This window comes from Lampris incognitus, chromosome 1, assembly GCF_029633865.1.
Source record: "Lampris incognitus isolate fLamInc1 chromosome 1, fLamInc1.hap2, whole genome shotgun sequence".
Classification (NCBI taxonomy): Eukaryota; Metazoa; Chordata; class Actinopteri; order Lampriformes; family Lampridae; genus Lampris; species Lampris incognitus.
In genome coordinates, this window is record NC_079211.1 from 53177639 (window position 1) to 53204686 (window position 27048).

A 27048-nucleotide genomic window follows, 5' to 3' on the forward strand; every position below is an offset into this window, starting at 1 on the left:
GACACTGCCCCCGCAGCTAAATTTACCAGCCAGGGCTCTCATAGCTAGTAGATCAGGAGCTGAACTTCATGTAGGACCTCTGAATAACCGTATACAGCTAAGATCAGTATGGACGATCAGCACGGGTCCCTACAGCATAGATAATTTGGGTTCTGGCTCAAAGGACAGCTGGTGCAGCCTCTGGGATCAGCTCTTAGAATTGCTCTGGAGTTAACGCAAGTTCTCGTTTAGGTTCTGTGTCCCGGCCCGGTTTGTTCAGTCCTGAGATGTTGGCAGCAGGGAACTCTTTTGGGCCTACAGCTCTTCGCTCTCGTACAGCGGGGCGGTGTGCTGTGCTGGACTCTCCACGGTCAGAGTAGGCAGGCGATTCAGAGAGGAGAGCAGTTTCAATGTCTTGGAGCCAGGGGGCGCCGTCTTCATAGCTGGAGTTGTACGGGCTAGAGGATGACCAAGAGGAGATAGGAGAGAAATTAAGTGTCCTGTCTGCTTCACAGTTCATGGTCTACTTTGACAGTATTGCGTGAACCTTTTTGGGCACCTTACCCCATGGTACATATGATATGTGTGTCTGTACATGTAAGTCTTACATACAGCAACAGAGGAGTAGAAGCTAGTGGACCAGCCCCTACTGGACCGGTCGCTAGTGGACCAGTCCCTGGTAAACCAGTCGCTAGTGGACCAGTCCGTAGTGGAGCAGTCACTCATGGACCAGTCCCTACTGGACCAGTCGCTAGGATAATCTGTAATCCACATTATAAAATGAAGCCATGTATCAGGGCTGGTAACGGGTTATTGTGGGATAGACGGGACAAGCATTCCTGTCATGCCAGGTGTCTGAAAATAACCCCGCTTTACCCTTCACGGCATATCACGGAAACACATATCAGCATAGGGATTCTAAAACAAGAAAACCAAACCATTCAAAACTACACAATCTGAAAAGATTTTTAGATCTCTGCATCTTCTGTCAAGCAAATTCAAGTGCTGATTCTACATGTAGGCCTCAGATGGAAAGGTAACCTGTTGGTTAGGATTAGCTCTCTAGATCCTCACACTACATCACTTCCTGCCCCCCCCCCCCAGGCTAAATGTTAACATGGTCGCGTGCTAATGTCAGTAAGCTAACACCACATTGTCCCTTCTTCCACTTGTGTAGCATCACCGTGTCTTCACTCGCTCTCTTCAGCTCCACGAGGACAGCATGTACCAAACCATCCAAGTTAAAGGCAAGTCTGTGTGCTTCTAACATGGTAAGGACAGTTTTATACTGCGTGTACTAATACCCACACTTTTACAGGTCACACCAACCATTATCATCTTCCCAGTCTGGCTCTTGCACCAGCACTCCAGGGTTTGAAACCTGTTTTGATCAAAGCTAATTCAACCTTTCATAGGCCTCACTACCAGCATAACATCTGAACCAACACACCAACGTCGTCCTGTTACCGTGACGACAACTTTTTTATTCACTGCTCCAGCTCTGCCATGCTGGTGATAACCAATGTAACGCCATCCATCCATCCGTCTTCCAAGCTGCCTTTCCTAAGTAGGGTCATGGGATGCTGGAGCCTATCCCAGCAGTCATAGGGCAGAAGGCGGGGAAACACCCTGGACAGGTCACCAGGCCATCACAGGACTGACACATTCACACCTAGGGACAATTTAGTACGGCCGACTCACCTGACCTACATGTCTTTGGACTGTGGGAGGAAACCGGAGCACCCGGAGGAAACCCACGCAGACACGGGGAGAACATGCAAACTCCACACAGAGGACGAGCCCGGACGACCCCCAAGGTCGGACAATCCCGGTGTTCGAACCCAGGACCTTCTTGCTGTGAGGCAACAGCACTAACCACTGCGCCACCCAATTTCTGAGCATGCACGTGAAAATAAAGTGACGCATTTACAGTAGCTTAACAAAGTCTGGCAGTGAATGTAACCCGGGGTAACTCAAACAGCGGAAGTGGCCCGCAGGCTCCAAGTGTGCTTCTTTAAGACCCAAATAGAGGCCAATTTCACCAGAAGCTCAATAGAAAAGAATTACAATCAATAATGTAATCTGAACCATTGCCATGTTCTGATAAAAATGTCCTCGTTCATCTTCCACAGAAACTACAGTAATAATTCTTAACGACCCAATGGCCGGAGTCGGAGTCACTATTCTAAAATCTCTCTAAAATATTTACAACGTGAAACCCTTGCTCCTGCATACCCGTCCGTCTCATCCTAGATGAGAAGCCCTGTCTGATAAATTGACCTCCATACTGAATTAATGGAGATCACATAGATCACAAAGTATTTGTTTTAAATGCTGGGAACGATACGGCGAGATGCACTCGAGCACACAGGGAGGGTATCCCCCATCTGTTGTTTGGTTTTACAACCAGGGTTGTTATGGTAACTAGCACAAAACGAGACGCTGTCCTCTGAGCAAACATATGTACTGTGGACAGATGTACAGCTGGTTCACTTACTGCCTACGTCCAGCCTGGTGTTGCATGTAGACATGCCGGCCTCGTTGATGGCGGAGAGCGTGTACCAGCCGGCGTCCGACTTCATCACCCTCTCTATCAGCAAGCACTGTCTGCCTGTTCCGTCCTGGTACAGACTAGAGGGAGACACAGCCAGAATATCCATGAGACTGACAGAGGTATTATCACATTTCTTAGCCTGCTCGGCTGACAGCTCGACGTTTGCAGCCAGAATTATTACCAACACCACACAGAACAAAAGGAAAAACTTTTATAAATATCTACACACAAAGCCCCCCCACACACACACACACACCGTCCTAATACAAAGTTTATATCAAAAACATATATAGAAATTTAAATATTGGGCGTCCAGGTAGCGCAGCGGTCTATTCCGTTGCCTGCCAGCACAGGGATCGCCGGTTCGAATCCTTGTGTTACCTCCGGCTCAGTCGGGCGTCCCTACAGACACAATTGGCCGTGTCTGCAGGTGGGAAGCCGGAAGTGGGTATGTGTCTTGGTCACTGCACTAGCGCCTCCTCTGGTCGGTTGGGGCGCCTGTTCAGGGGGGAGGGGCAACAGGTGGAAATAGCATGATCCTCCCACGCGCTACGTCCCCCTGGCCCAAAAGGCCTGCAGCCTGCTGCACCAGCTCAACTTGTCCTCTACCGGTAGTCTGGGTGTGAAGTCCCCCCTGACGCTGTGTTGAAACCAGGTTGAAACTGAAGCCGTACCTTTGTTTCGTTGCACCGCAGACACTTAAGTTACATCTTAACTAGCAGACCGTTTAGGAGCCACTTACCAAAACACTGCTACAGACAGTGACGTCATCGCCTGCTGCAGCGAAGCCGAATTAAGTTTCTGTAGTAACATCAGCATAGCTTCAAAAATAGATCAGAATCGGATCATTTCATGACACACATGAAATGAAACCAAACATCCTGTCCCCAGCCCACAGCAGTGCAACACAAAGACAACAACACACACCCAAACTACAAGAACTACAAGAACACATATATCCAAACTAACACATAAATCTAAGCTAAAAATAAATAATTAAATAAAATCGCTGTTCAGGAGAACGAACGCCAGCCAGGATGACTGTCGGAACTGCCGGTCGCACGGGCTAGCAGTTAGCTTAGCCTGCCCCGCTTCCGCGTCCTGCCAGACCACCCTCGGTGTTTCCTCTTCGGGCACAGCTCCAGTCAGGGCCGTGGTCCCTGGGCCCACAGGACGCAGCAAACCAAGCTCTCTCAGCCAGACTCCTTCGAAACCCCCCCCACACTCCACAAGTCGACAGTAAAAACACAGTCAAGGCCAGGCGAGGCTGCCGCCAGACCGCCCTCGGTGTTATCGGAACTGCCGGTCTGCATGGGCTAGCAGTTAGCTTAGCCCGCCTCGCTTCCGCGTCCTGTCAGACCACCCTCGGTGTTTCCTCTTCGGGCACAGCTCCAGGCAGGGCCGTGGTCCCTGGGCCCACAGGACGCAGCAGACCAGGCTCTCCCACCTGATCCAGCACCAGCTCTCCCAGCCATCAAACGAAGACAAACTTAGATGCAGACGTGGACAAAGACACTGCTGGATGAGGCCGCCGCAAACATGAATTCATGCCACCATCTTCCCACACCGGAAGCGGAAAATTAATTAGGTAAATTATTAGGTGAACGGAAATTAAGTGACATTATAAACTATTTTAACATAAAGGTCAAGCATAGAGGCACACACATGAGGGGATGAGCTCATGTAGCCTGATAAGCATTGTCAGGACTCGTGTTTAGTTTACCAGAGGTGATACAGACCTAAGCAACAGGGCTATTAAGCGGTTGTTTTCAACAAAGTAACATTAACTAAAAGCTGTGCAACTCCCTCTCATTACCAGGGGGCAAATGTTAGCGTACTTGTGTTACTGATAGCTAAAGAAAATTCAAGATTTGTTAAATTCATTGTTAGTGTGTCCTAACTGCAAAGCCTGTGGTTCCCTTCTTGACTATCCAGCACCCTGAACATGTGCAGCATCTCTGCTTGGCAACTTGCATCGCTGCACACGACTGTGGTGCTTAAAAAGAGGGTCAACCGGGAGTCCAGGTACCATAGCGGTCTATTCCGTTGCCTACTAACATGGGGATCTCTGGTTTGAATCCCAGTGTTACCTCCGGCTTGGTTGGGTGTCCCTACGGACACAATTGGTCGTGTCTGCAGGTGTGAAGCCAGATATGGTTGTGTGTCCTGGTCGCTGCACTAGCGCCTCGTCTGGTCGGTCGGGGTGCCTGTTCGGGGGGGAGGGGGAACTGGGAGGAACAGCGTGATCCTCCCACATGCTACGTACCCCTGGCGAAACTCCTCATTGTCAGGTGAAAAGAAGCGGCTGGTGACTCCACATGTATCGGAGGAGGCGGAGGCATGTGGTAGTCTGCAGCCCTCCCCGGAGCGGCAGAGGGGGGTGAAGCAGTGACCGGGACGGCTCAGAAGAGTGGGGTGATTGGCCAGATACAATTGGGGAGGGAAAAAAAGGGGGGGGGATTCCACCCTGTTTAATTCTTTACAGAACTCAGGATAATAATAATAAACCCCACTATTTGGTATAATTTCTGCAGCACTCTGTTTTGTTGTTCCAGCTGCACAGGAAATGCCATGTAATCACCCAGGCGCCGACACGATGTCAAAGCCACCAATCTTACGGTCCTGCTAACTGTGGATTTGTACCAAATCCCCCACTAAACTTTGAAATGCCCCTGTGGCGAAGTTATCTCAGCGCATCACAAACCTGAAACAATGGACCAAGAGCCCCATTCTTATCAGGTCCTTGTTGTAAATCAACGGTCAGTACATCAGGTATCTTCTCCATCTCGACTCGGCAAAAGCGGAATCCAGAGTGTATGTATGTCAGTCAGACATGTCAAACAGATGCAATCCATCACGGAAAACACACGGCCAGGTTAAGTTAGGGACAAATGGTTCCCTCGGATCACCAGTTAATAGTCTCTCTAGTCTCGGTAGTCATTCCACCATGTCAATGGTTGATGTAGGCATGACTTTCCAGCTAATGGGGGGATTGTAAATTTTAAGTTATATCTTAGCTCTACGTTGGAACTAACTTATATGGTGCAACCTGTTTAAAGGGTTATAGCGTTGATCCACCCCTTACGTTCAAACTAAGCCACGTTCAAACTTATGCAAAGCTGGTGCAACAGGCTGTAGACACCCAACATGATGTTTACAATAAATCTTTCATTCCGGGGGGGGGGGTTGATTTACAACTAGTTACAAAAGCAAACATATTGTAGCGAATTCGGGGGGCAACCACAGGAACTGCCACAGCCGGGACGCGAACCCGTATCTCCCGCACCGCGGAAGACATCGCTGACCGCTCGACTAAAGGGTTCGACCCGTTAGCCCTTGGCTAACATGTCTACTTATCCATGCACGTTACGATATCCTTAATTTTTATCCAACAGCAACAGGTAACTGGTAACTGCAAGAAGGAGAACAACTCTGTTCAGTATCTAGAGAAACTAAAAAAACAAGGAGAAGATATGACACACAAACTGATATTCTGCTCAAGGTCTACAAATATCAAAAAGTGCATATTTGTTAAGAAAACCATGATGGATTAAATAGCATCATTTATCAAGCTGTTGTTTCTGCACCTGGCGAGACTGATTGACAGTACAACCTTGGACTAACACCAGAAGCTTCTTTATGGTGGATTAACTGAGAAGCAGCCAGCACTGAGAAGAGCGACCATTTGAAACTGAGCTGAAATTAACCTAATGCAAAACAGTCATGTTGTGTTGAAGCACCAACCAATTGCAGACAGGTATGTCTTCTCACTGTGATATCTATCTTACAAACTCAGTAGGCTATTAGACACAACCAAAAGCTAGAGCTCTGGAGAACAACTAAAAACCAGAGGGACCGCTTGTGCTCATGACACTTTTGGTGTGAACACAGGGTAAGGATGTAAATTTGATCCAAATAAACAACATGTATACAGTACACTCCACTAATACTGGCACCCTTGATATACACTGATCAGCAGAAACATTAAAACCACTGACAGGTAAGTGAATAAAAGTGATTGTCTCATTACAGTGGCACCTGTCAAGGGGTGGGATATATTAGGCAGCAAGTGAACAGTCAGTTCTGGAAGTTGGTGTGTCGGGAGCAGGAAAAATGGCCAAGCGTAAGGATCTGAGCTACTTTGACAAGGACCAAATTGTGATGACTAGACGACTGGGTCAGAGGATCTCCAGAACAACAGGTCTTGTGGGGTGTTCCCGGTATGCAGGGGTCAGTACCTACCAAAAGTGGTCCAAGGAAGGACAACCGGTAAGCCAGTGACATGGTCATGGGTGCCCAAGGCTCATTGATGCACGTGGGGAGTGAAGGCTAGCCTGTCTGGTCTGATCCCACAAAAGAGCCACTGTACCTCAAATTGCTGAAAAGTTCATGCTGGCTATGATAGACAGGTGTCAGAACACACAGTGCATCACAGCTTGGTGTGTATGGGGCTGCGTAGCCGCAGACTGGTCAGAGTGTCCATGATGTCCTCCGTCCACTGCTGAAAGCACCTACAATGGGCACGCAAGCAACAGAACTGGACCATGGAGCAATGGAAGAAGGTGGCCTTTTACATCATATGGATGGCCAGGTGCTTGTGCATCATTTAACTTGGGAAGAGATGGCACTGGGCTGCACTATGGGAAGAAGGCAAGCCAGTGGAGGCAGTGCAATGCTCTGGGCAATCTTCTGCCGGGAAACCTTGGGTCCTGGCATTCATGGGGACCTCAATTTGACACGTGCCACCTACCTAAACATCATTGCAGACCAGATACACCCCTTCATGGTAACAGTATTCCCTGATGACAGTGGCTTCTTTCAGCAGGATACTGCACCCTACTACACTACAAAAAATGTTCAGGAATGGTTTGAGGAACATGACAGAGTTCAAGGTGTTGCCTTGACCTCCAAATTCCCCAGATCTCAATCCGATCGAACATCTGCAGGATGTGCTGGAAAAACAAGTCTGATCCATGGAGGCCCCATCTCACAACTTACAAGACTTAAAGGATCTGCTGCTAAAGTCTTGGTACCAGATACCAGAGGACACCTTCAGAGGTCTTGAGGAGTCCATGCCTCGACGGGTCAGAGCTCTTTTGGTGGCACGAGGGGGACCTACACGATATTAGGCAGGTGGTTTTAATATTTTTGGCTGATCAGTGTATATGAGCAAAAGGGGGTATGAAAAAATGTCTTAATTGATTATCCTCTTGATCTTTCACTGAAAATGTTAACAAAAATCTAAACGTTAATTACAGTAAAAAATTGAAAGGAAAGAAATTCTTATGAAACATATTTTTCTGAAAAACGTGAGCCACGATTATAGGTATCCCTTCATTTAATACTTTGTGCCGCCTCCCTTTGCCAAGATAACAGCTCCGAGTCTTCCCCTATAATGTTTAATGAGGTTGGAGAACACATGGCAAGGGAGCTGAAACCATTCCTCCATACAAAATCTCAGGCCCTCACTTGTGGACTCTCCTCTTCAGCTCACCCCACAAGTTTTCCATGGGGTTTGGGTCAGGGGACTGGGATGGCCATGGCAAGACCTTGATTCTGTGCTCAGGGAAGCATTTTTGTGTCGATTTTGAGATGGGCTTTGGATCATTGTCCTGCTGGAAGATCTAACCATAGGCCAGCTTCCTGGTGGAGGCAGTAAGGTTTGGGTTTAATATCTTCTGGTATTTGACAGAGTCCATGATACCATGTATCCTAAGAAGTGTTCTTGGGCCTTTGGAAGAAAAACAGCCCTACAACATCAAAGATCTACCACCATACTTCACAATGGGGATGAGGTACTTTCTTGCATGACTATCTTTTGGTCTACACCAAACCCACCTTCGGTGTCTGTTGCCAAAAAGCTCTATCTTGATCTCATCTGACCATAGAACCGGCCCCATTGAAAGTTCCAGTAACGTTTGGCAAACTGTAGGCGCTTGAGTTTCTTGTTTGACGACGGCAGAGGCTTTTTTTCTGGCAACCCTCCCAAACATCTAGTGGTTATGTAGGTGGAGTCTGATCGTGGTTTTGGAGATAAAACTAATGTCTGCTATTCTCCAGCTTTTATCCTTGGAGATTCTTTGTCCACTGGAACCATCCTCCTCATTGTGCCTGGGGTCAATTTTGACACACGTCCGCTTCCAGGTAGATTCTGAACATCTCCAGTTGCTTTAAACTTCTTAATCATTGCCCCGATAGTGGACATCGGCATTTTCAACCATTTAGCCATTTTCTTATAGCCATTTCCTAATTTGTGCAGCTCAACAACCTTTTGTCGCACTAGCATCCCCTCTGGGATGCTAGTGCAGCGACCAGGACACATACCCACATCCGGCTTCCCACCCGCAGACACGGCCAATTGTGTCTGTAGGGACGCCCAACCAAGCCGGAGGCAACACGGGGATTTGAACCGAGATCTCCGTGTTGGTAGGCAACGGAATAGACCGCCACGCCACCCAGATGCCCCAAATGTTTATTTTATAATCAGAATGTTTTTTATTGCAATCATTTTAATTCAATTATAGGTTAGGTTTCACTCAACATGTTGAGTGAACGATCAAGAGGACGAACAGCTAAGACATGTTTACAGAGATACCTCTGCTCATGTTTACCATGAGCAGATGATACTTTATAGTATTAGAGGCATTGTTCTGTCGCTTTTGAGTGGATGAAGGTAGGCGTAAGAACACTTTAAGACATTTTTTGAGACAATGGGAACGACAGATAAAACTCGGGAATTTTGGTTCCCTCTCAGTAATGCAGAACATGACTTGGACACAGTCAAGGAGACGTGTTTCATTAGATGAAGACTGTATTCAGGTTGGCTTAATGCACATCTGCTAGGTAGAATAAAAGCCGAATAGTGTAGCTTTTACAGTGCATTTTTATGAGGGTGTAGACTCCTTGTGTGTGTCCAGTGGATCATATAAATAAGGTTGCATGGCAGCGTATTAGCTCACCCACCTCATTCTGTTGGGGTCAATGCGCAGCATGTCTTTGTCTTTCTTCCAGAAGAGCTGAGGTGGAGGAGAGGCATCCACCTTACACTCTAACCTCACGGTGTCACCCTCCAGAGCACGGGAGTTGAGCATTTTCTGGACAAAGGTGGGAGGGCGGAGAGCCTCCTGGGCTACATGGAGAGAGGGGGGATGTACACAGAACCTCATATTATCACCGTCCTTCACCTTTAGCTCAATCCACTGGTTACCGAAATATTCCTTTTTTCTGGAGGGGGGGATTTCCCCCCCCCATTTTTCCCCCAGTTGTATCCAGCCAATTACCCCACTCTTCCGAGCCATACTGCTCGCTGCTTCACACCCTCTGCCGATCCAGGGAGGGCTGCAGACTACCACATGCTTCATCCGATACATATGGAATAGCGCGTGGGAGGCTCACGCTATTCCCCCCGGGTGCCCTGACCAACCAGAGGAGGCGCTAGTGCAACGACCAGGACACATACCCACATCTGGTTTCCCACCCGCGGACATAGCCAATTGTGTCTGTAGGGACGCCCAATCAAGCCGGAGGTAACACGGGGATTCAAACCGGCAATCCCCGTGTTGGTAGGCAACAGAATAGACCGCTACACTACCCAGACACCTGAAATATTCCTAATGCCAAGTGTTTAAACATTTACAACCATTTTGGCTCATGTTAAAAACATTATCCCCCCCACATTCAACCCACATCAGTTCGCCTACCGTCCCAAAAGGTCTACTGAGGATACCATTGCCACTGCCCTGCACTTTGCTCTGACCCATCTTGAACTTAACAACACATACATCCGGATGCTGTTTATAGATTATAGCTCTGCCTTCAACACTATCATCCCCACCAAACTCCTCTCCCTTGGCCTCAACCCTTCCCTCTGTAACTGGACCCTGGACTTCCTGACCAACAGACCTCAGTCTGTTAGGTTAGGTGACCACACCTCCTCCACCCTGATCCTCAGCACAGGTGCCCCTCAAGGCTGTGTTCTGAGCCCCCTCCTTTTCTCCCTCTTTACCCACGACTGCCTGCCAACTCACCCTTCAAATGTTATAGTTAAGTTTGCAGATGACACCACAGTCATTGGCCGTATCACCAACAATGACGAGACGGCATACGGACCTATACATAGGAGAAACCAAACAACCACTACACAAATGGATGGCCCAACACGGAAGGCCAAACTCCTCAGGACAAGACTCAGCAGTCTATCTACACCTAAAGGAGAAGACACACTCCTTCGAGGAAAGCAACGTACACATTTTGGACAGAGAAGATAGATGGTTTGAAAGAGGGGTGAAGGAAGCCATCTATGCGAAACTGGAAAAACCATCCCTCAACAGAGGAGGAGGTCTGCGACACCGCCTATCTCCCACTTACAATGCCGTCCTTTCATCTCTACCCAGGAGACTCAAGAAGCCTAGCCTCCAAGAACAACAGTCCATCACTAACGACTCCAACCACTCTCATGACCACTGAACAATGAAGTCGAAACTAACACCCCCAACGACCGTCGCTGCTAAACAAATGCAAATCAATAGCTCCGATGCCGACGGGCCTGGCTGGACATCGGAGCCCAGGAGAGCCACGCATATCAATAGCTCCGATAACGACGGGCGCGGCCATAACATCGGTACACAAAAGAGCCACGCATATCTATGGCTCTGTTAGCGGCGGGCGTTGGTAAACATCGGAACACAAAGAGCCACGCATATCAATAACTCTGACAACGACTCCTAGAGGATAAATTCTGAGTCTCATCACCAGCCAGTCAGACTAGCTTGGTCTAGTCAGAAAGGCACGAACTGAGGAAGCCTCTTGAATGAGAGGCGAAACGTCTTCCCGGATATATACCAAGTCCAGTTGCACTTGATTCAACTCCTTTGGATAACCATGACCTGGATGAATGAGAACATTCAGACAGGCATACAGGGATGAGATTCAGCACCTCACATCATGGTGCACTATCAACAATCTTGTCCTCAACATGCAGAAGACGAAGGAGCCAATTGTGGACTTCAGGAGGTCTAGAAGCTGTAGCCACTCCCCCATTCACATCAATGGGGTGGAAGTGGAGTGTGTCTCCAGCTTTAAATTCCTTGGAGTCCACATCAGCGAGGAACTTTCCTGGACATCAAACACCTAGGCCCTTGTGAAAAAGGCCCAACAACGCCTGCTTTTCCTGAGGAGGCTGAAGAGCACCCATCTATCCCCCATAATTCTCACCAACTTCTACCACTGCACCATAGAGAGCATCCTGACCATCTGCATCTCAGTGTGGTACGGCAACTGCACCTCAGTAGACCAGAAAGCTCTGCAGCGGGTCGTCAAGGCGGCCCAGCATATCACCGGTACCCAGCTCCCAGCCATAAAAGACATTTATCACAAACGCTGCCTTCGAAGGGTTCTCAGCATCAGCAGAGATCCCACCCACCCCAACCATGGACTGTTCTCCCCCCTGCGCTCTGGGAGGCGCTACAGGAGCCTCAGAGCCCACACTACCAGGCTCAAAAACAGCTTCTTTCCCCAAGCTGTTGCCCACTTGAACCTGGCTACCCACTGAATGTCTGCAGATATTTTTAAATATTTTGTACTCCAGCTCTCTTTTAACTTATTTTTAGCTTTTGGTCTTCATGTGTGTATATCTTATACTGTGTTTATCTGTGTCTGTCTTGCAGTGTTTGGTGAAGCCACAGCCCTCATTTCATTTTTAACATGTGCCTGCACATTGTTTTTAATGACAATACATTGAATTGAATTGATCTGAACTGAATTGAATTCATACTGAGCTGACTGAAATGAAGCGAGCCAGGTCCTGCAGGATTTCCCACAAATTTCTTCTAAATTGTTGTGTTGTTTTGCTCCTACACAACTATTCCAGGAAATGGTAGAAATTGAGATTAATGCTGGAGGACATCAGAGATGTTGATAGTTTACAGTTAAACTGTCCCTTGTGTTGAACAATGGTTTTTTGGTTTTAGGTTTCAAAAGGGTGACTATAATAATGTATTTACTGATAAGTTTACTTGAAAGTCGCCAAACATCTGGTCCATTGCCAGTCGGCTTGATGTGTGCAGCTGCTAGAACATACCGTCTTCTGAAAGTTAGCCAAGGTAATCTGGGTAATTTGGCAGGGTGGTTGAGAATAAGCAGTCTTACCTATGACGTCCAGCCTCATGCTGAAGCGGCTCTCCCCGCCGCGGTTCTTGGCCACACACTCGTACACGCCGGCGTGGTGCACAGTGACGATCTCGATGATGAAGGAGTGCATCCCTTTCTCGCACACCAGCATCTTGTGGTAGTCATCGGGCCGGATGGCTTTACCGTCCAGATACCAGGAGACGTCCGGGGCGGGCAGACCTCCAACCTGATGGGCAAGAGGGAGGCACCAACGGGGTCACACGTGTGACATTAGAGGCCCCCTGCTGGTGGATTCAGCTGTGAGGTCTGGGGGTGTCTGGTGCAGATGTGTTCACACATCCATGACACATCTTATATTTAATTTAAATGTACTCGCATGTTTTTATCCAAAGCCTCTCGGAGTACAATAAGTTTAATGATTTTCCACTATGGGTTGGCTGCAGGGGGACTCAAACTCCCGGGGTTTGCCAACCAATTCTCACCAAGTATAGTAATAATAATAATAATAATATAAAGAAGCTATAGACTTGGCTTGTCTTAGTTCAAGAGGAAGAGAGGTCCAGAGTGTGGGGCTCTAACAGCAAAAGCCCGATCACCCTGTGCAACAAACCGAGACCTGGGAATAACCAGCAGGGCTCCATCTGCAGGTCTTAATGGTCGAGAGGGCGTGTACCAAGTCAGTAAATCCCAAATGTATAAAGGAGCAAGACCGGATTCAAACCCACGCTGCTGGGCTAAGGACTCAGCCTTACGTGGTACGTGCTCTACCAGGTGAGCCCTCGAGTGAGACCATTTAAAGCCTTAAAAGTGAGCGATAACATTTTAAAATCAGATTGAAATACAACAGGAAGCCAGTGTAGGGAGACCAGCACAGGAGTGACATGGTCAGGCCTCCTTGTCCCAGGACTGAGCCGAGCAGCGGTGTGTAGTACCAACTGCAGACGGTGGAGGGAGCCCTTGCTGATACCAAAATAAAGTGCGTTAAAATAGTCAAGCCGAGAATAGATAAAAGCATGTACAACTTTTTGCAGATCGGCAGTTGATAAAAATGACCTCATTTTGGAGATTAGCTCGAGCTGGAAGTAGCATGACTCAACAACACGTTTGATTCAAAACCGAGGTTAGCGTCGAATATTACCCCACGATCCCTCGCAGGCTGTTTAAGACCACCTGACAGACCACCAAGATTAGTAACAAAGGGGATGATGGAATTTGGGGGACTGAACAGAATGACGTCAGACTTCTCATCATTACATTTGAGAACATTTTGGACATCCCGGATTTACTGTTAGAGGCAAGTCGTGAGATTTGCCATGGCAGCAACTGTGCCTTCCTGTGTGTGTGTGTGTGTGTGTGTGTGTGTGTGTGTGTGTGTGTGTAAATATAAGATTTACCTTGAAGTCAATCCTACAGAAGCGTCCCTCCTCTACTGTGAGATCCGGAGGGATCTGCAGAAAACGAGGAGCGTAACATTTCTCCTGGATGGCTGACCCCTCGTTGCCCCTCTCGTCTGTCCCCAAGTGGTGCTTTCCCCTGTGAGTGAGAGGAGATGAGAGAGAGAGAGAGAGAAAGAGAGAGAGAATTAGAGAGTTTCAAAAAGAGCGAGAGTGAAAGGAAACAACTTTGACAGAGGGAGAGTGAGGGAGAGGAGAACATTCATCCACAACTGTTGTGACGACTGCCTCAGAATGACGTCATTAGAGCTCAGATAAGAGATTCTCTCAGAAGCTGGAAAAGGTCAAACCACATTCCACTGCTGCACACAACATGCACACACTCGCCACACTTGGGGCCTCTGACAGCATGGTAACATGCGAGGGACTGGTCAGGGACCCACCACGCCACATGTATTGTTGGTAGTATTCACCATACACAACTGGTCACGACTGTGATGTTGCTTATATTATGCTACACAAGATATTCATATTATTATTATTATTGTTTTGGATTTCCCCCCCGTTTTTCTCTCCAATTGTATCAGGCCAATTACCCCACTCTTCCGAGCCGTCCCGGTCTCTGTTCCACCCCCTCTGCCGACCCGGGGGGAGGGCTGCAGACTACCACATGCCTCCTCCCATACATGTGGAGTCTCCAGCCATTTCTTTTCACCTGACAGTGAGGAGTTTCACCAGGGGGACGTAGCGCATGGAAGGATCACGCTATTCCCCCCAGTCCCCCCCCGCCCCCCGAACAGGCGCCCCAACAGACCAGAGGAGGCGCTAGTGCAGCGACCAGGACACACACCCACATCCGGCTTCCCACCCACAGACACGGCCAATTGTGTCTGTAGGGACGCCCGACCAAGCTGGAGGTAACACGGGGGTTTGAACCAGCATTCCCCGTGTTGGTAGGCAGCGGAATAGACCACTACGCTACCCAGACGCCCAGCATATTCATACTCTACTGTAACTGACAGGTTTTCAATACCTGGAGTATAACTGCCCTTTGGTAGTCCTTACCAGCATGGACAGGTTTTAGGTGGGAAATCCGGGGCGGCCTGCCCCAGGGTTCAACTGTTAGCAGTGTGAAATGCTGTTGAGTTGATAAACTGGTTCATTAGTGAGACTCACCACAGTCCTCCCATCTGTCTTCCTGCTGACGAATCTGGCTGTAACAAAAGAGAAACATGAGGAATCAGGAACCTTTATTTGCCGTTTCATTTCACACACTTGTGTACACGAAACGAAACAACATATTGTTTCCCCCAGCCCACATTACTGAGACACAAAGACAACAACACATCCAAACTACAACACATAGTATATCCAAATTACAAAACAATCTACAAAAACACATACTATATCTTACACATATTTAAACATTTTTTCACTGTCCAAGAGAGCGGACGCCAGGAGGACTGCCAGAACCGCCGGTCTGCATGGGCTAGCAGCTAGCCTAGCCTGCCCCGCTTCCACGTCCACTTCAAACTGCGCAGCTCCAGGCAGGGCCGTGGTCCCTGGGCCCACTGGACGCTTCGACACACCTCCTCGCACTCCACACGACGACACCAAAAACACAGTCAACGCCAGGACAGACCGCCACGGGATCGCCCTCGGTGTTATCAGAACCGCCGGTCTGCATGGGCTAGCGGTTAGCTTAGCCTGCCCCGCTTCTGCGTCCTGTCAGACCATCCTCGGTGTTTCTTCTTCGGGCGCAGCTCCAGTGAGGGCCGTGGTCCCTGGGCCCACAGGACGCAGCAGACCAAGCTCTCCCAGCCATCAAACGAAGACACAAACTTGGACGCAGACGTAGACAAAGACCCTGCATGGACGGTACTGGGTGAGGCCGCCACAAATGTCAGTTCGCTCCGCTATCTTCCCACCCCAGAAGCGGAAACATACATCAATGTCTAGACAGTTTATAGTCAACACATAGCCGTGACACATGTTTGTCCATTATTCAAATGTCCATTTTATTCAGTAAACTATGAGTTAAGCCTTGCAGGTAAGGCCAGGCAAGGTGAGACCAAGTCCAGACCAAGTCTTTAGGGGAGCAAGTCCAAGTCGAGTCCAAGACTTATCGAGCCTGAGTCGAGCTCAAGACTTTAAAGTGGCGAGTCCGACTGGAGAGTGGTAGGAACAAATCTTCTGTAAAGACAGACAGCACTGTCTGACTGTCCCTGTAGGAGTCTGCACACACTGCACCAAGGAAGGAGTGTTTCAGATTCCAATTTTCCAACGTTTCACAGATATACATTAATAATAATTGGCGTCCGGGTAGGGTAGCGGTCTATTCCGTTGCCTACAAACACAGGGATCGCCGGTTCGAATCCCCGTGTTGCCTCCGGCTTGGTCGGGCATCACAATTGAACGTGTCTGCTGGTGGGAAACCGGATGTGGATGTGTGTGCTGGTCGCTGTACTAGCGCCTCCTCTGGTTGGTCAGGGTGCCTGTTCGGGGAGGAGGGGGGGGACTGGGGGGAATAGCGTGATCCTTCCATGCGCTACGTCCCCCTGGTGAAACTCCTCACTCTCAGGTGAAAAGAAGCGGCTGGTGACTCCACATGTATGGGAGGAGGCATGTGGTAGTCTGCAGCCCTCCCCCCGGATCAGCAGAGGGGGTGGAGCAGTGACCGGGATGGCTCGGAAGAGTGGGTTAATTGGCCGGATACAATTGGGGAGAAAATGGGGGAAACTCAACAAAATAATATTAATAATAATAATAACAATAAAATATCCAAATTAGATTAGACTGTCAATTATTGATCTCAATGGGAAGTTTGATATTCATTAGAAAAATAAATTAACGTCTTGCACTCGACTGGTCTTGAAAAAATCACGAGCCCGCACAGTCTGAGACCAAGTCAAGTCCACGTCAGTATGCCGTAACATTCAAGACCAAGACTTCCAAACTGCGGACTTCAGAGAGAGTCCAAACCCAATTAGCACAACCCCACTATTAATTGATGGCGTGGTGTTGTGTGCTGGCTAGTCCATGTGTGACTGTACAACTGTGCATGTGTGTGTGTGTGTGTGTGCATGTGTATGTGTGTGTGTGATGGATCATTTGCAATCCTAGGTTTACCCTCCCAACCTAAAATAACCCCAGCAGGTCATCTGTCTAACAATATGCCAAGAGACTGGGCTAGGAAGCACACATGTTGTGGTGTGTGTGTGTGTGTGTGTGCGTGTGCGTGTGCGTGTGTGTGTGCGTGTGTGTGAGTGTGTTCTGCCACAATAGTCCTGTTGTCGCCAGCGAGAGGGGGCTCGTTCTCAGAAGTGAGGCTGGAAATAGCAGCTGATAAACCTCGCCGGCTGCAGAGGCTTTGTGCGTGTGCACGCGTGTGTACATGTTGTGTAAAAGACCGAAGAAAAGAACTGGCTAGATTTGGGTGTGCACACACAAATATGTGGCTCCCATCAGAACCACCTTGTACACACATACGCACCCCCCCCCCACCCAAATAAGCATGAGGCCACTGACCATCCATTTGGGCCACTGGTCATGTTAGTGTGTAGTACAACCTTGAGGCTCCCGGTGGAGGAAACTTGCCCCTCATCCTTACATGTTGTGCTGCTGTAAAGCCCCTCGAGACAAATTTATAATTTGTGATATCGGGCTACACAAATAAAACTGACTTGACCAAAGGCACTTTACTCTGAACCGCTGTGCCACTCAGAGAATGGCCACTAGGGGTGCTAGAGGTACAGGGAGTATAAAATAAAAAGGGATCAACGGGCAAATGTCACAAACTACTGCAGTTTTACAGGATGATCTTTCTGTACTCATGTTTCTCGTTTCTACAAAGGCTGTCCATACAAGACAGACATGTGGATCTGACTGTCCTGGTGAACCACATACGGCCGGTCAGTGTGGTTCAGCCTCACGGCCGCAGTGGTCAGTATGGTTCAGCCTCACAACCGCAGTGGTCAGTGTGGTTCAGCCTCATGGCCCTGTGGTCAGCGTAGTTCAGCCTCATGGCCCTGTGGTCAGTGTGGTTCAGCCTCATGGCCCTGTGGTCAGCGTAGTTCAGCCTCACGGCCGCGGTGGTCAGTAAGGTTCAGCCTCACGGCCGGGGTGGTCAGTGTGGTTCAGCCTCACGGCCACGGTGGCGGACCTCTGAGAAAACTATGAGGTTGAGAAGTGAGTTGGCCTCAAAGATCAATACTGCTCAAGAGTATCTGGACATAACACCTTCCATAAAGTAAAGAAAATACACGGTCGTAGAGTAATATATATAGAGTACATTTTAGCCATGTAGCTGCAGCCTTATCTCATTCATTATTATTATTATTATTATTATTATTTGCAATTGCTAAGACAAAAACTGGCACTTGTGGCACAGTTACGGAAACCACCAACTCATGTGGCCTACCTGTTGCCCTGGTATGCTACGCCATGAGCACGTTCTCTGCTTTACACTCGTTTTGCGAATCTAAGACACACTTTGCAAAACACTACACACGCTTCTCTACATCAGACACATCATTCAACCCCCTCCCTCCCCGAGTTTCTTCTGGAAAACACTGCCATTCAACTGCCACACCCACTTACCCAAATCCAGTCGTCAGGGGTGAAAACAAGTATGGCTAAGCTGTTCACTTACAAATCAGACCTTGACCACTGTCAACAGGCCACAGGTTAGATACCTTGGTTTGGATAACAGTGGAGGCCAATATTGGAGAGACAGGAAGGACGAGCAAGAGGAACCATCATGGATGAGATCCGGGCCACTTTGTGGTCAACCATGGGCTGTATTTTAGGGAGGCCGGGCAGAGGGTCTAGCCTCAACTGACCCGCTACACTGTAGCGAGTATCATCAGTACATTTCAAAATGACAGTAGGTAAGTAGACCTATCCTCTATATGTTCCTACCATCATCAAGATGGCCGCCGTGAGGCTGGCCCCGGTTCCTGCTCTGCTTCTGTGTCTTGCACTTTTGTCTCCGTTTTGTATCAGAAAAGCATCGTGTCTATGGAAATACAACCGTGAGGAGTTGCTGTACATCAGGAGGTCTACACTGGGCAATCAGGGACTATCGGCCAACATTCCAGAGGATATACTAGCTGTAAACAACACTGGGGAAATACACCTAGCACAGGGAGACGGAGAACAGGGGTGCTCTCCAGGTTCAGGAGACGTCCCTTTCGGCCCCCACTACCGGTACTGATCCTACCCAACGTGCGATCCCTCAAAAATAAAATGGATGAACTTTGGTCATTAACACAAACCGACAGAGACTACAGAGACTGCTCAGCCTTCTGCTTCACCGAGACATGGCTGGACCAGCCGGTCCCTGATCCGGCGGTAACCCCCCCTGGCTTCACTATCTTCAGAGCCGACAGGTCAGTCAAACTACCTCACAAGTCAGAAGGTGGGGGTATTTGTGTCATGGTCGACCAGCTCTTATGATCTTGAATTCGTCAGTTTGAAATGCAGACCACATTACCCTCCAACAGAATTCACTTCAACTGTATTAGCTGTGTAACCGGTTATTTTCTTGCCCGGTGTGGGATTCGATACGGGGTGTACTGCGCCACAAGGCGACATCACTAACCGCTCGGCTAAAGGGTCAGACCCGTTAGCTAGGGGCTAACGTGTCTTATTAGTAGTTTACAGTCGTCACCCTCTCCCGGAAGCGCGCCCCCGTGCTTTGTTATTACCGTGCTCCGAAGAGACTTCTGAGGATCTGCACACTTCCGGATCCCACCGCTGCCACCAATGTAACCGGTTATTTTCTAACCCGGTGCGGGATTCGATACGGGGTGTACTGCACCACAAGGCGACACCACTAGCCGCTCGACTAAAGGGTCAGATCCGTTAGCTCGGGGCTAACGGGTCTTATTAGTAGTTCACAGCTGTTTACATTCCACCACAAGCTAACGCTAACACAGCCATTAGCCAACTCTCGCAACACATTTCCCCTGTTGAAAACCCCAACCCTGGCACGTCTGTCACCGTGTTAGGTGATTTCAACCATACGAATCTGTCCCTCTAACTACCGAACTATGAGCAACAAGTCACCTGCCACAGCAGAGAAAACAACACTGGATCACTGCTGCGTCTCAATTTCAGACGCTTACCGCGCATTCCCGAGGGCTCCTCTGGGGAGGTCCGACCACGCTGTGTTACTCCTCATCCCAAAATACAGACAAAAGCTTAAATCCATCAAGAAAACATCCAAATCTGTCAGGTCCTGGTCCATGGCCGCCATTGAGACGCTTCGAGGGTGTTTTGATTGCACTAATTGGATAGATTTAGTGCCGCTTGCGACTCCCTCGATGAACTCACTGACACAGTGACGTCATACATCGAGTTCTGCGAGGAAATGTGCATCCCTACCAAAACCGTGACATTTTACGGCAATAGAAAACCCTGGTTCTCCAAAGATGTACACCTCCTACACAAAGAAAAGAACTGGGCATACAAAAACGGAAACAGGGATCAGTACAGAGCAGCCAAGTACAAGTTGCGTGCTGCAATAAGAAAAGCAAAGTCCAGCTACGCAACAGAACTCGAACAACAATTCTCTTCCAGTAACTCCTGAGCAATATGGAAAAAACTTAAGCAAATGACAGATTACAAAAAACACCCCTGCTTCCGTTCAGATAATGACCATAACCTCCCAAATAAATTAAATACGTTTTTTGCAAGGGTTGAAAAACCTATTCCACCAGCCATCCCCCCTACTCCCACTCCAATGCTACCCTTCTGCATCCAGGAGGATGAGGTGAGAGCAACATTCAAAAACCTGAACATTAGGAAAGCAGCAGGGCCAGATGGCATCAGTCCTGGTTTGTTGAGCCACTGTGCAGCACACTTGGCCCCAATATTTTCCACCATATTTAACACCTCTCTAAGCCAATGTACAGTCTCACAGTGCTTCAAACCATCACTCCCGTGCCAAAGTCCTCGAAGATCGCCTGCCTCAATGACTTCAGACCAGTTGCCCTAAGATCTGTGACCATAAAAGCATTTGAGCGCATCATTTTGCCACACTTATCTTGCACCTCCCCAATGATGGACCCATATCAATTTGCCTATCAAGCCAACCGGTCTGTTGAGGATGCAGTTAGCATAGCCCTGCACCATGTCCTGCAACACCTGGAATCACCAAACACCTACGCACACATCTTATTCATAGACATTAGTTCCGCCTTCAACTCCATCAACCCACTCCAACTCTTTAGCATACTCTTGGATATGAACATTGACCCAGCCATATGCCACTGGATTCAGAGCTTCCTGTGGAACAGGCCACAGAGGGTGAAGGTTAATAACCTAACCTCACACCCTCAGTACAGGTGCTCCTCAGGGCTGTGTTCTCTCCCCCTGGCTCTTCTCACTTTACACCACCCACCTCACATCCACGGATAGCTCTGTGAAAATAATAAAATACGCAGATGACACAACCATTGTAGGCCTCATCTCCAACAATGATGAAACCCGGTACCACACTGAAGTAGATCAAGCTGCCACTTGGTGTGCAAACAACGACCTTCTGCTTAAGACAGCCAAAACCCATGAAGTCATTATTGACTTCAGATGCATGCCGATCCCAAAACACCCATACAAATGAACGGAGACCCCATCACCACCAACGACTCTTTTAAATTCCTTGGAACATACATCAGCAATAACCTGAAGTGGAAAATTAACACTGAACACATCATTGCAAAAGCTCAACAATGACTTGACTTCCTTAGGCAGCTTAAAAAATACCGGATCAAACATCAACTGCTCGTTCTGTTTTACACAGCCATCATAACATCTTCTTTTACAGTATTACAGTAATATAGTATTACAGTATACTACGGTGGCACGGACAGTCAAACACGGAAAAAACTGCAGAGGATTGTCAACAAAGCATCCAAAATCATAGGCAACCCACTCCCCTCAGTTGAATCGCTACATACTCACCGGACTGTAAAGCGAGCAAAGAAGATCACCTCTGACCCCTCACATCCTGCTCATCACCTCTTCCAGCTCCTTCTCTCAGGGAGGCGCTACAGGTCACTGTCAACTAAGACTAAACGCTTCGCAGACAGTTTTTTTCCCCTTGCCATAAGACCTCTGAATTCCTCCCTATAGTCCCTCCTCACACACCACTGACATAAACAACCATTCACCTAATCGTGCGTAATATGTTTGTTTCTGTTATTGTGTAGCTGTATTGTTCGTGATAATATATGGAGTGTCTGTTGTTGTCCATGTATGTATTGTGCTGCAGAGTGTAAAATGTAAAGTGTACCACAAACAAATTCCACCAGCCTTGGTCGTATGGTTAATAACATTATCTATCTATCTATCTATCTATCTATCTATCTATCTATCTATCTATCTATCTATACCATGCTACTGAACTCACACAGAACTGCACTGTACTACTGTAGTATAGCAGCACTCTATATCAGTAGTTATAGTAACTTATAGTAATGTTTAATTTCATACTGAAAAACCCTTCACATCATGTTTTTGCCGAATTCCTAGACAACCCCTTAGTGGAGGAAGAGGATGGCTGTTCACCCCAGAGCAGGAAGAGCACATCGTAAACATGCTCAGAGCAGACCATAGCATACTTCTATGACAACTGCAACAGCACATCATTACTGACAACATAATGTTCAGCAACGTCCGTTTGGTGAGCTTATCTGCATGAGGCCATCTCCTGGTAGGCATCACCTACACATGAAGGTACAAGGTACCATCTGAGCACAACTCTGACAGTGAAACAACTGCACTATGAAGATGTGCAGTTAAGCTATCCTCTCATTGGTGCCGTAGTACTGTCCTACAGTAATGCTTTGTCTTGCCTGTCTGAGAGAGTGATGGAGCTGGATGTTGCTGCAGTGGACTACGAGTTCCGTTACGCTGATGAAGCTGGCCTTAACCTTGCCAAAACAAGGCACAGGGGAACATCATAGGACACTGTGTCATCGTCAATGTCCCTGGGAAGCCAGAATGGTGTCCTTCATCATCATGCCACTCTTGGTCCCTACAACAACGCCCACATCATCACCTTCCTCAACACTACACAGTATACTTATTCCCAATCACCAAGGGACTGGACCAGAGTAGTCCATGTTTGTTGTCATCTGGGACAACACAAGTTTCCACCGGGCTTCTCTGGTACACAACTGGTTCATTGACCACCCATGATTTTTGGTACTTCACCTGCCACCATACTCTCCGTCCCTCGATCTAGCTGAAGAGTTCTTTTTGGCGTGGCATTGGAAGGTGTATGATCGCCAACCCCACCAATGCATACCCCTTGTAAAGGTGATGGAGGAGCATGCCAGGGCTGGGTACATCACTCCAGACAGTACTTCCCCCACCATCTGGCCAGACAGAACATCGCTAGTGATGTCAATGAGGTGCTGTGGCCAGACTCAAACAGGAGACAGGATGTACCCTAATCTTTCCTTCAGTTCACAGTAACAAGCCTATTTTTGTTATTTTCTATTACAGTATATACAGCTTGTGGGGTTCGAACCCAGGACCTTCTTCCTGTGAGGCAACAGCGCTACCCACTGTGACACCATGCCGCTCCTTTGGATGAAGTGTTTGGATAGTTTTGGATGAAGTGTTTGCTTCTTCAAGAAGGGTGTGACGTTTTGCATGTTGTGTGGTTTTGTGTGTTAAGTTTTGACAAAATGAGCCATGGTTTCAGAATTGTGTCTTAGGCATTGCTAAAAAACAAAAACAACTTTAATTTTAAATGCTCTGTACACTTATTAGTGGTAGAGGGTGCTGGCCAGTTCAGGAACAATACCAGAGGTGACTAACTCAGATAAACCATGCTGGGTCTTACCTGCTCTAGTTGTGAGTCTATGAGGTTGTCCGAGTCAAACATGTACGAGGCATTGTCCGGACCCAGCAGCCTGCGAGCCATGCGTTCTTCATACGATAGTTTCTGTTGAAAGGAAAGGCATCCATGCAGTTACTGCTGTCTCAAGTCAAACCACACACACACACACACACACACACACACACACACACACTAACCTGGCTGCTCCTCCTCCTGGCCTCCTTTGAGCGAAGCTTTTTTTCCAGGTCCTGGATGAGTGCATCTTTGGAGCCCTGGATGTCTTCATCTGTGGAGCGAGAGGAGGAGGGCCGAGGCGCGACGGACTTCTTCAGGATGGGCTTGGGGAGGCTAAAACACAGAAAAGGGGGAGGGGGAGAGAATTTATTTCACTTACACAGGAAGTTGGGGGGGCATGTTTTAATGAGCAGTCTGTCCATATCATTCATTGGAATGATATGGGTTTGTTTTTTTTTTGGGGGGGGGTTGACCAATTTTGCAAATGCCAGCATCATGCAGCAGATCAACTGAGGTCCCTTGTCCCTTCATGGAGATGTGTGCAGACATACGACATGCATGTGTGTATCCCCTTGAGCCCAGATGCACATTGAAAATGCTAGTGTGTATCAAAGAATTGTCACGTTAGTAGGGAGTGTGTTTGTGTACATGTTGCTACTCACATGCTAGGTGTTCCCTTATAGTTGGCTGGCAGCGACACCACAGCGGGTGGTACCCTGTTCTGATTCTGGGAAGGATGGGCCTGGGGGTATGAGGAGCCGGATGAGGGAAGAGGGGAACTGGGAAAGGAGGGAGAGACCGGGAGAGCCTGCGGGAAGGAAGAGGAGGAGGAGGAGGCCCTTGCCTGGAGGAGAGGACTGGATTGGGGCAAGGGGGAGCAACTGAGGGAGGTCTGTGGGAGGGTGGAGCTGGGAGATAGCTTAGAAGAAGTGTAAGGAGTGAAGGAGGAGGACGACTGCGAGGGCAGGATGGAGCAGAGGAAGGCAGCAGATGTGGCCGTGGCGTCCGGGTTGGCAGGTAGCGTGGCACTGCCAAGGCCCATGGCACTGGGAACGCTGGGAGTCAGCTTGATGGTAGAGCGCATGGAGGTGCGGGGGAGAGTGGAAGAGGAGGAAGTAGGGAAAGAGGGAGAAGTGGGGACAGCATTAGGGATAGGGGGCGGAGGAGCAGAGGAGGTAGGGGAAGAGATAGGCAAACTGAGACTGGACGAAGATGGAGAGGACTTGCTGGTTCCGTTTGTCTGGCTCTGGGTTTTGCTCAGGTGTAATGTCTGAAATTGGGACTGGGTCTGGGACAGAGACTGAGACTGGGACACCGACTGACTGCGCACAGTTATAACTTTAGACTGAGCCACCGGCTCGGTGAGAATTGGACTATTCTGGACTTGGTTCTGATTGTTGTGAATGCTGTTGAGGTTTTGTTGAGCCTCTCTCTGCACACTTTCATAGCTGGGGGCCTGGAAAGCGGGTTGGGACTGGATGAAATGTCTTGGCCGCTCGTAGTTGAAGCCGCTGGGAGGGAAGGCACTGGGGGTGAAGGCAGGGAGGTCTGACAGGTTCATATTTCTGGCTCCTGGTTGGGATGAGGACTACAAGGGAAGAGGGAAATCTAGTTTAATCTTGCATCAAGGAGATTAAAAATGCAGTTGGATGAGATAACATGGTAGAGGACAGATATCACAAAGAACTCTCTTCTGACCCTTTAAAATTCCACAGGCACTTTTACTTACTGTAAAACTGAGCTTGCTCGGCGTGAAGATTTTTGGTGCGGGGGCTTTCTCCTTGACTTCAGCCGGCGGCGGTGGTGAGGGGGGAGGGGGAGGGCTGGGTGTGCCAGTTGGGATGGAGATCTCAAGTGACCTTTGACCCTCGCCAAGTGCGCTCTCTTCTTCACCACAACCGAAAGGCTCCTCAGAGGAGTGGTTACCCACCTGGGGCTCTGGGAGACTGACAGACAACGGTTATTTATTTATTTGTTTGTTTGTTTATTTAGTTATAAAATCAAATCCACACAAGCAGTTGGAGTAGCAAAAGTAAGTTTTTTGAGGGGGGTTTTCCCCCTTTTTCCCCCCAATTGTATCCGGCCAATTACCCCACTCTTCCGAGACGTCCCAGTCTCTGCTCCACCCCCTCTGCTGATCCGGGGAGGGCTGCAGACTACCACATGTCTCCTACGATACATGTGGAGTGGCCAGCCACTTCTTTTCACCTGACAGTGAGGAGTTTCACCAGGGGGACGTAGCACGTGGGAGGATCACGCTACCCCCCCCCCCCGACCGACCAGAGGAGGCGCTAGTGCAGTGACCAGGACACATACCCACATCCGGCTTCCCACCCGCAGACACAGCCAATTGTCTCTGTAGGGACGCCCAATCAAGCCAGAGGTAACACAGGGATTCGAACCAGTGATCCCCATGTTGGTAGGCAGCGGAATAGACCGCCACGCCACCTGGGTGCCCCCGTAGCAAAAAACAAGTTTAGTTAAGCTGATGTAGAAGACAAAGAATTAGCCTCATAGTTCGTACAGGTAAATTTTCTATTGTCTTTTTCTTGATTATTCAAGCACATGGTAATCAACTGGTCTTTTTCTGGGGGTATTCAGCTCTGGTCTCCGCAACTGGGCTTCTTTCTCAATGTAGAAACACAACCAACATGTCAACAGACTCTGGCTCATACTGATTCATTTCCATGACGCATTGCAATTTTAAGTTCAGGGCCATTTATTGGCATTACATAATGCTGGTAGGCCTGCCGCTAGCACTGTGACCACCCCCACTCAGCTGGGAGTCCAGCCGACCCACCCGCACTTGTAACCAAGCACCAGGTAAGAAAAACTATTTGCAAAAATAGATTTAAATTTTTTTAAAAAGTGAGCTCCAAAGATCTTTTCTACATCTTTTAATGACTGCATATGTAGTCGAGTTGAGCAGCAGCAACAGCTGATGAGTCTACCCCCACATCAGCCCACTGAGTTGTTTACTTCCTGACAATTCAGAGTCATGGATAATGGGCCTCATCGCCCTTTACTTTTCCAGAAGGAAAGAATGTTGTTTCCATGGCTACTATGTGGTCATCTCCCTCTGCCGGGGCTGTGCAGGGGCGAAATGACAATACCACATACACACT

General features: G+C 48.5%; 1 protein-coding gene across 1 annotated transcript; it reads right to left on the reverse strand.

Annotated features, from left to right (window-relative positions):
- On the reverse strand, nt 1–26612 carry myot (myotilin). The gene is made up of 11 exons (XM_056277940.1): nt 26575–26612; nt 25653–25869; nt 24586–25511; nt 24106–24256; nt 23912–24013; nt 15232–15269; nt 14056–14194; nt 12680–12887; nt 9497–9662; nt 2477–2610; nt 1–437 (listed from the first exon to the last, which is right to left on the reverse strand). Exons 1-11 carry the CDS (start codon nt 26610–26612, stop codon nt 295–297), a joined length of 2262 nt encoding a protein of 753 aa, XP_056133915.1. The 3' UTR covers nt 1–294.
- Nucleotides 26613–27048: the final 436 nt, after the last annotated feature.